The 9,106-nt window shown below is 44.2% G+C and overlaps 1 protein-coding gene across 1 annotated transcript in view; it reads right to left on the bottom strand.

The window, feature by feature from the left end:
• POLN (polymerase (DNA directed) nu) overlaps nt 1-9,106 on the bottom strand; it is a 95,941-nt gene that overhangs the window by 78,633 nt on the left and 8,202 nt on the right. Inside the window, exons 3-4 of the mRNA XM_014533502.1 lie at nt 4,707-4,786; nt 1,617-2,111 (exon numbers count right to left, since the gene is read on the bottom strand). Coding sequence (XP_014388988.1) covers nt 1,617-2,111; nt 4,707-4,786 — 575 coding nt within the window. The remainder of the gene's footprint in view (nt 1-1,616; nt 2,112-4,706; nt 4,787-9,106) is intronic.

Raw genomic sequence — 9,106 nt, 5'->3', positions numbered from 1 at the left:
AGGGCCCGGGCCGGGCTGAGGGCCCCCCCTCCCCCCGCCCCCCGAGTGCACAAATTTTTGTGCACCGGGCCTCTAGTCTTCTATCTATATAAAACCCTAATATGCAAATCAACCAAACGGTGGAATGACTGGTCGCTATGACATGCACTGACCACTAGGGGGCAGACACTCAATGCAGGAGCTGCCCCCAGCCACAAGTCCTGACCGGCAGTGGCGGGGGGCAGGGCCGGCAAGCCGGCAGCACCAGAACAGCCAAGGCAGGTGCAAGCGGGGAGGCCCCCCTGCATCGCCCCGCTGGTCACCCTACAGAGGGAGGCGACTGGCAGCGGTGGCGAGGGGAGGGGCCGGCGAGCAGGCAGCGCTAGGCCAAGGCGGTGTGAGTGGGAGCCCCGATCACCCCGCCAGTCAACCCACAGATCGGCCCTGATCGCCTGCCAGGCCTAGGGACCCTACCTGTGCACGAATTTCCTGCACCAGCCTCTAGTGCAGCAGTTCTCAACCTGTGGGTCGTGACCCACTATGCTTTAATTATGTTCAATTTGTAACAATGAAAATACATCCTGCATATCAGATATTTACATTATGATTCATAACAGTAGCAAAATTACAGTTATGAAGTAGCAACGAAAATAATTTTATGGTTGAGGGTTACCATAACATGAGGAACTGTATTAAAGGGTCGCGGAATTAGGAAGGTTGAGAACCACTGCTCTAGTGTGATTATAAAAAAGAAGGAACTCTTACTCTTTGCAATAGCATGGATAGACCTAGATAGTATTACGCTAAGTAAAATAAGTCAGTCAAAGAAAGACAAATACCATATGATATCATTAATATGTGGAATCTAATGAACAAAATAAACTGACGAACAAAATGGAACCAGAAGCATGGAAACATGGAACATACTGACAGGTTCCAGAGGGGAGGAGTGTGGGGATGACTGGATAAAGAAGGTGAAGAGATTGGCTAAAGAACATATATGCATACCCCACGGACATGGACAAAAGTGTGGTGAAGGCCAAGGCAGGGGGAGGTGGGGGGGGTGGAGGTGGGAAAAGGGGTGAAAATTCGGGGACCTCTACAATAGTTAACATTAAAAACTTTTCATTTTAAAAAATGAGCAAAAGATTTGAATGGGCCATTTACCAAAGAAGATGTACAAATGTCCAATCAGCACATGAGAAGATGCTCAATGTCATCATATATTAGGGAAATACCATTTAAAACCAAAATGAAACACCATGTCACACCCACTCAAATGACTAACATAAAAAAAGACGGCCTTAGCCAGTTTAGCTCAGTGGATAGAGTGTCGGCCTGTGGACTGAAGGGTCCTGGGTTCAATTCTGATCAATGATTCTCTTTCATCGTTGATATCTCTCTCTCTCTCTCTCTCTCTCTCTCTCTCTCTCTCTCTCCCCCTCTCCTTTCCTTTCTGAAATCAATAAAAATATATTTTAAAAAACACTATGCATTATCAATAGCTTACCATTGGGGAGAAGGGAAGGCTTAAAATCTTATTTCTAGCTCTCCCATTAAAATCAGACACTAGAAACATGGGTTTCTCTTATGGTGCCAGAAAAACAAAACAAACGAAAGCCACACTGTTTACTAACCTGGTCAGCTCTTAGCTGGGTTGAACCATCCTTGTACATCAGAGTTACCACCAGGGATACTGCCTGTCTGAGCATTTCAATCAGCTGGCTTTTCTCCAAATCATCCAAATGCCTGATGTCACAGAACTGGTTTCTGAATGCCCCTGAGTTCCCGGAATTCAGGGCGGCTTCCGCCTCCTCAGCATCTTCTTTCAATGCCATATGTTTACTCGTCTTCTCCGGTGAATTATGACATGTAATATGTTTTCTTTTAAGATTCATACCTTCTTTGTTTTCATTATTTATATATTGTTTTAGGAAGTGTTTTCTTTTATGTTCCTTCTCCTGTAGAACTGAAGCCGCTTGCTTACACTGTGGAGTTGGACAGCTGGAAGGAGCCCGTGAGCTGATGTTCTGTCTTTGCTCAGTAAACAGCTGATCTGTGAGTCTGATACTGGAGGACTGAGAGAGTCTGAGGGAAGCACTTGATGTCTGGCTTGTGAAAGAATGAAGACTCTATGGAAAAGTGGAAAACATTTCATCAGCACATGGATCTGTAAGACAGAGATCTATAAAGCGCATCTGAAGTGAAGTGGGAACACAGCTTCACATTATCCAGATCCAGCTGTCTAGTGAATGACATAGTGTCTTCCAGAGCGGACACCCTTTCAACCCAGGCAGGAGCACATATGTGAGTCACAGGCGGGACCAGGCGGGAGCTCAAAGAGTCTGCAACCACAGCCTGTGCGGGACTCGTGCAAGTGACCAGAGAAGCCATGGACGGGAGTAAGTTCAGATGTGCAGAAGACTGAAGGTTAAAAATTCACAACTTCTGCCCTAACCAGTTTGGCTCAGTGGATAGAGCGTCGGCCTGCAGACTCAAGGGTCCCAGGTTCGATTCCGGTGAAGGGCATGTACTTTGGTTGCGGGCACATCCCCGGTGGGAGGTGTGCAGGAGGCAGCTGATCGATGTTTCTCTCTCATTGATGTTTCTAATTCTCTATCCCTCTCCCTTCCTCTCTGTAAAAAAATCAATAAAATGTATTTTTAAAAAAATTCACAACTTCCAAGTAAAGGTCTTTATAGAGAAACTGAAACCGCCACAACTATTTGATATGTTAATCTATCTACTAAAAATTTATTTAAAATATGGCTCAGCAGCAAGACTCTGCCTCGATCTAGCAGTATGTGATGTCCATTCAAAGAATCACAGACCAATCGAGGGGGAGGGGGGGACCTATGCCTATCCATTTCATTATGGGATTCATGTACAATAAAATGTTATTTTAATGTTTATTTTTTAGGTTTTATGATATATTTATGTTGTTTTAAACAACTATATATTAATAGTACTTTTAAATAATTTTGAAAGAAAACGTTTTAACACTTGGTAATAGAATCACAGAAAATTTTAATATATACTCATTTTTATAGTAGAGAAGTATTATGAAGTTTTCAAGAAGAGATTTTCAAGCTTAACATTATATTACATTATAAATCTGTGGAGGTGTATACAAAAAAAGGAGTGCAGCCCAGCCGGTGTGGCTCAGTGGCTGAACATCGACCCAGGAACCAAGAGGTCACCATTCGATTCCCGGTCAGGACTTCATCCCCAGTGTGGGGTGTGCAGTAGGCAGCCAATCTATGATGTTTCTTTCTCATTGATGTTTCTATCTCTCTATCCCTCTCCCTTCTTCTCTCTCTAAAAATCAATAGAAAAAAAATTTTTTAAAAAAAGGCATTTATGGAGAAAAGGAAAGTATAAAAATTCAGATTGTTGAAGAATGTCTTGCTGAAGTATTTTTTTAAAGGGATGATTATGGGTGATAAGTTACCAGGGTATAGTATTTAGATTTTAGTGGATATATTCTAGACAATGACATACAGTTTTTAAAATGTCAATATTATCAATACACCAGAAATCATACCTTATGAAACTTACAAAATTTGTGATAAACCTTTTAAATGTCAACTTAGAAATGGCAGAAGGTCCATGTCTTTTCAAAATTCTTTAGAGAGAAAGGACACAAAAATGTTTGAGGACCTCTGCCTCCGGGATCCAAGAAGCACAGTTTGAACACCGTGGAGAGAGCACTTCCATTCCCTTACTAACCCATTTTCTGTCAAAGGCGTCTCTCCCTCTACTTCCGGGTAAATTATCATCCTGGCAACCCAGTAACAACCCAGGGACGGGTCCTATTTAACTACAGGGAGTTGAGATTACATCAAGTTGGCCTGGGATTTGAACACAGTAGTTGGCTTCACAGTTCATTCCCTTAACCACTGTGCGGGCTCCACCTGTTTCATAGACAAGGCCTTTAGTGATATGGCCTCTTCTCTCTCTCTCCTCAAGCCCAAACCATGTAATGCCCCTACTGTGAATTTTATGCCCGTTCCTTTCTGAACTTCTCTTTATTTCCACTATCCAAAAGTTTCAAGCTCTCTTCCCTTAACCTGAAAAGTGTTCTCAGAGTCCTTCCCCAACTCTCTAATGGCTGACCATCTCCTAATCACACTTTAGATATCAACTCAGGTATAATTTTCACAATTAAAAGAAAGACATCCCAGACTTCTCTTCATACCACCCAGAAAAAGCCAACTAGAATAGCACAAAGCCTGGGTTAGAGGTCTCTCCTGCTGTTTGGAACTGACTTCCCTCGTGACACTTAACACACCTTGTCGTAGAAACCCTTCATACTTCTGTCTTCCTCTTCCCCTCATATGAATTAACCCAAAAGCTCCTGAAGAACAATACCCCACACACACACTTTTAAAAACCATTGTATTGCCCAGCTGCAGTGCCTCAGTGGTTGAGCATCAACCTATGAACCAGGAAGTCACGGTCTGATTTCCAGTCAGGACACATGCCTGGGTTGCAGGCTCGATCCCAGTGTGGAGCATGCAGGAGACAGCTGATCAATGGTTCTCCCTCATCACTGATGTTTCTCTCTCTTTCTCTCGCCCTCTCCCTTCCTCTCTGAGATGAATAAAAATATGTTTAAAAACAAACCATTGTATCCACAGTGCCTAGCATATAGTAGACACTTAACAAATATTTGTTCCATAAGTGAAGGTTATCTGTTACAATTATTCACATTTGCAATGACTTACCATTTTTTCTAGTGCTTGATTCTTCCCATCTTCAGGTAGTACTGAATACTTAACACTGGGTTTGTTTACCACTTCTGCAGCTTTAAAAACACAAAAAAGAAACACGAGGCATTAACGAATCACTGAAATCTAAGTCACATAATCAGTGAATATTGAAAATAGTCTCTACAGTTGTGCTACTTACTCATTATTTACTTACTTAAAACAACATAATAAAATTCACAATCAAAATGACTAGTACCATTGTAAGGAACATTTTTATGTAAAGTATCTTCAAATTAACTGGAGGCAGATTCATGTAATCGTGAAATGTTTATTAAAAATTACTACCTGGCATTTATATTTGAATACTTGATTCTGAAAACCCTTGTAAGAAACCTAGTAAGTATTAAAGGTTTGAGGAAATTCTTAGACTGAACAGTATTGCAATGGAACAATGAGAGATTCAGTAAAACATCATTACTACGAACTTCTGATGTAAATTTAGCTTTCTTTCATTTTAATTAGCATGGGCTGATCAGTGTTAGAATCTGAATCCACCCCCAGGCAACGTGACTCAGGAGTCTGTGCTCATAACCACTGTGATGTACATTGCCTCTGCAGCAATGATAGATAACGACCAAGAAATGCAAATGAAGGGAACACTTTCACTTACCAAAAAAAAAAAAGTTATATTTAGGATAAGTTTACAAGAAAGGGACTAGGCACTGAAAGATTAAAACTTAAAACCTTGCCCATGGTTCAGTGATTGAGCATCGACCTATGAACCAGGAGGTCACGGTTCAATTCTCCGTCAGGGCACAAGCCCAAGTTGTGAGCTCGATCCCCAGTAGGGGACATGCAGGAGGCAGCCAATCAATGATTCTCTCTCATCATTGATGTTTCTATCTCTCTCTCCCTCTCCCTTCTTCTCTGAAATCAATAAAAATATATTTTTGAAAAAGACCTTTTTAAAAAACACACCTTAAAATCTTATGAAATGGCATAAAACAAGATCTATACAAATGGAAAGACATAGCATTGGGATATATGCAAAATGTTTAATTCTTCCAAACACCAACTTAATGCAGAGTCAATCAGAGACCTTACAGGGCTCTTTTAATTGAAAAAATAATGAAATGTTAAATATCTGAAAATAGACAAGCAAAGTCACAAAAATGAAAGACTTGCCTTGCCAGATTACCAGAATACACTATAAAGCCACTATAATCAAATCCATATGGTATTTGAATAGGAATAGAAGAAGAGATCTCTAGAAAAAATCCAGAAACTGACCCCAAGACTTACGAGACTTTAATATACAACAAAGATGGTGTTTTAATTAAGTAGCAAAGGACACATTAAGAAATAGGGGTGGTACAACCAGCACCACTTCCAAAAGAAAATAATACATTGGGAAAACTACTTGGGACAAAAACGACAAAGGATTAATACCTGCATTCTACAACAAGGCTTACACCTGGACGAAAAAGACCAACAACTTACAAGAAAAAGGAGTAAAAGGTAGGAAAGGCAATATACAAAATAGCAAATCCCCCAAAGCAAACAAACAGGATATAATGCTCCAACTCATGAGCAGCCAGGAAAATGAAAACCAATATAATTGGAGATGGATGGGGATAGGTAGTTTCATGCATTGCTGGTAAAAATGTGGCTACAGTAAGTCCTCACTTAACATCATCAATCGGTTCTGTGACTTTAAGCCAGATGCTGTATAACAAAACCAACTGTACTACCAACTAATCGCGATAGACAAGAGTTAAGTTCCTATGGCGGCTGCATCAAAGTGATGACAAAAAATGTTGAGGACCTGCTGTAGTTAGAATCTTTTTGGAAAGCAAACTGCCAACACTTATTAAAATAAAAAATATATGCAGTACCTTTAGGAGTTGGGAAGAAATGGACTGATCCCAAGAGAGCAAAGATGGGCCTCTTGGGCCAATGACGTGCTATTTCTTGCTTTTTTTTTTTTTAATATATTTTATTGATTTTTTTTTACAGAGAGGAAGGGAGAGGGATAGAGAGTTAGAAACATCAATGAGCGAGAAACATCGATCAGCTGCCTCCTGTACACATCCCACTGGGGATGTGCCCGCAACCAAGGTACATGCCCTTGACTGGAATCGAACCTGGGACCTTTCAGTCCACAGGCCAACGCTCTATCCACTGAGCCAAACCGGTTAGGGCTATTTCTTGCTTTTTGGGTGAAGGATACAGGGGTGTTCAGTTTGTGAAATTGTGAGCTATAACCCTAGGATAGATGAGGTGTGTGTGTTGGTATGTGTGTGTGTGTAACCTCAATTTAAAAAACAGACAAAACATATAAATATATAAATCATCTAACCAAACAACCTCACTCCTGGCTGTTTCATAGAAATATATGCAACAGTAAATATTTTAGATCAAAATGTTTATGGCAGTATTGCTTTATGGCAAAGGACTGATGCCAGTCAGGAGGGAAGTCGATGAATAAATTATGTAATGTCCACACTCTGAGCACATAGCCATTGAAAGAATGGCTTGAAGCAGTATCAATTGACTTGGAGATGCAGAAATCAGTGAAAATGTGATCCCATTTTTAAAGTGAGTGACCAAACCTCCCCATTTGTACACACGTTACACGCATGCACTGCCCAGGTGTTGCCCCCAGTGGCCATGTAGGAGGAGTTTCTGTTCAGAAAGGTTCCTGGGGGCGCTCTCAGCACCGACATCTGCAGGCGAGCGAAGCCCGTCGCTACACAGGGAGCTGACGAGGCCCTGCAGAGCTGTCCCCTGTTGGGTCTAGGGAGCTGGGCCTCATCCTCAGCACCCACCAGTCACTGGATTGTTTGCTCCTGGGAAAGCCATGTCCTTGGGCCAAGCAGTTTCTCTGCAGCTGAGGCGGTCAGCAGGAGGCGCTGTGTGAGCAGCCTACCAGCAAGGACCCAGCCCTGGGCACCCCTGGCGCCACCACACTAGTCCCACACTCGGCCACTGGCTTCAGATCATTCTGAACAGCTTCTTCCGGATTCTGTGCCTCTTCCTGGGGAAACTTTTAAAAGGAAGGGCAGCGGCACTGCAGCTCGCCTCCAAGCTGCAAATGCCATTCGTCTCCCTCTCCTGCAACCATCCGAAGGTCCCTCACCCTGGCCGAGCACCTCTGGCGGCCTAGGTACCTTACTGACGAGTGACCAACCCCTCACCCGAGAGTAAGCCCGTGGTCACCATGCCTTCCTCAGGCCAGGGCCGACGTGTGCTGTGAAATGTGGGCAGGGGACAGAGAGGTGGCCAATCTTTTCACCTTGGTGCCAAGTACATGCTTCCCTGCCCCCATCATATACTAGTAACAGCAGCCCTAACATGACCAGGAGGTCCATCAGATGGAGATGGCATTCCTTACCTGCCAGGCTCTTCACATAAGGAACTTGGAATGACCGGGTGGCAGCTGGACCTTGGAATGGAGTGGTACCCTTCCTGTGCCACTGGTGGGCTGCCCCTCGGAGAGTCAGGACAACCTGTAGGACCCAGACTGTTGGTACGCAGGGCCACTCCTACTTCCACCTTTTGGTTCCGACCCCGTAATTGTACACATGGGAGACATGGCACCGTCGTGGCCACTGATGTACAGTGTCCACTGCACCCGGGAGGGTCCTGCGCCATCACTGAGAGGCGTCCTCCCCAGGCTGGCACCTGAGCTGTGCCTGCTACAGGCCACTCACCGCTCCACTGGAGTGGTGTTCACGGTGTGTAGCTGTGAGGGAGCGTGTGTCCCATGACCATGCCCACTGCAGCCCCTCCCCTGTAAAGCGGTTCCCACGTCTAACGCGCTGCTAAGCGGAGTCTGTGTCCGTGAACCAGACAGTCTGGAGCCGATACCAGAGCTCACGGAGGCCCTGCAAGCCCAGGCCTGAAACACGTGTCCATTCCGGTCAAGACCAACCTCTGCGCCTTTGGGGGCACAAGGGGCTCAGTGCTATCACCTTGCCAGCCAGTGACTTTTTCCTCAAAGGGTGATGCCACTGGGACCGAGCGCTTGGTCTGTGTTGGAAGGTTGAACATTCGGTGACGCAATAGCTAGACCAGCCCTGGTGAAGAGGAGCGCCATGCTGTTGGGCCACACCCAGCTTCCGCCCAGACTCACAGTTACTCCGTAAGAGCCCACAGTGCCTGTCCTGGGGCAGGTGACAGGCTGGGGACGTCACCTGGCCGAGTCTTTCTCACTTGGTTCTGTCCTTCGGCAGCTGCTCCCCGTGCCCGCTAGCACCATAATCCTCAGCCTGCTGCTGCTCCTTGGTAGCTAATCCCATTACTAGTGAAAATGCTTCAAGTGCCCCCTGTTCAGATTACTCTTTTTTTAAAAAATTAAATCTTTATTGTTCAGATTATTACATTTGTTCCTCTTTTTTCCCACCATAACGCCC

Source organism: Myotis brandtii, unplaced genomic scaffold (genome assembly GCF_000412655.1).
Source record: "Myotis brandtii unplaced genomic scaffold, ASM41265v1 scaffold986, whole genome shotgun sequence".
Taxonomy (NCBI): domain Eukaryota; kingdom Metazoa; phylum Chordata; class Mammalia; order Chiroptera; family Vespertilionidae; genus Myotis; species Myotis brandtii.
Note: the sequence above shows the minus strand (reverse complement) of the source record. Positions and strands in the feature narration are given on the sequence as shown.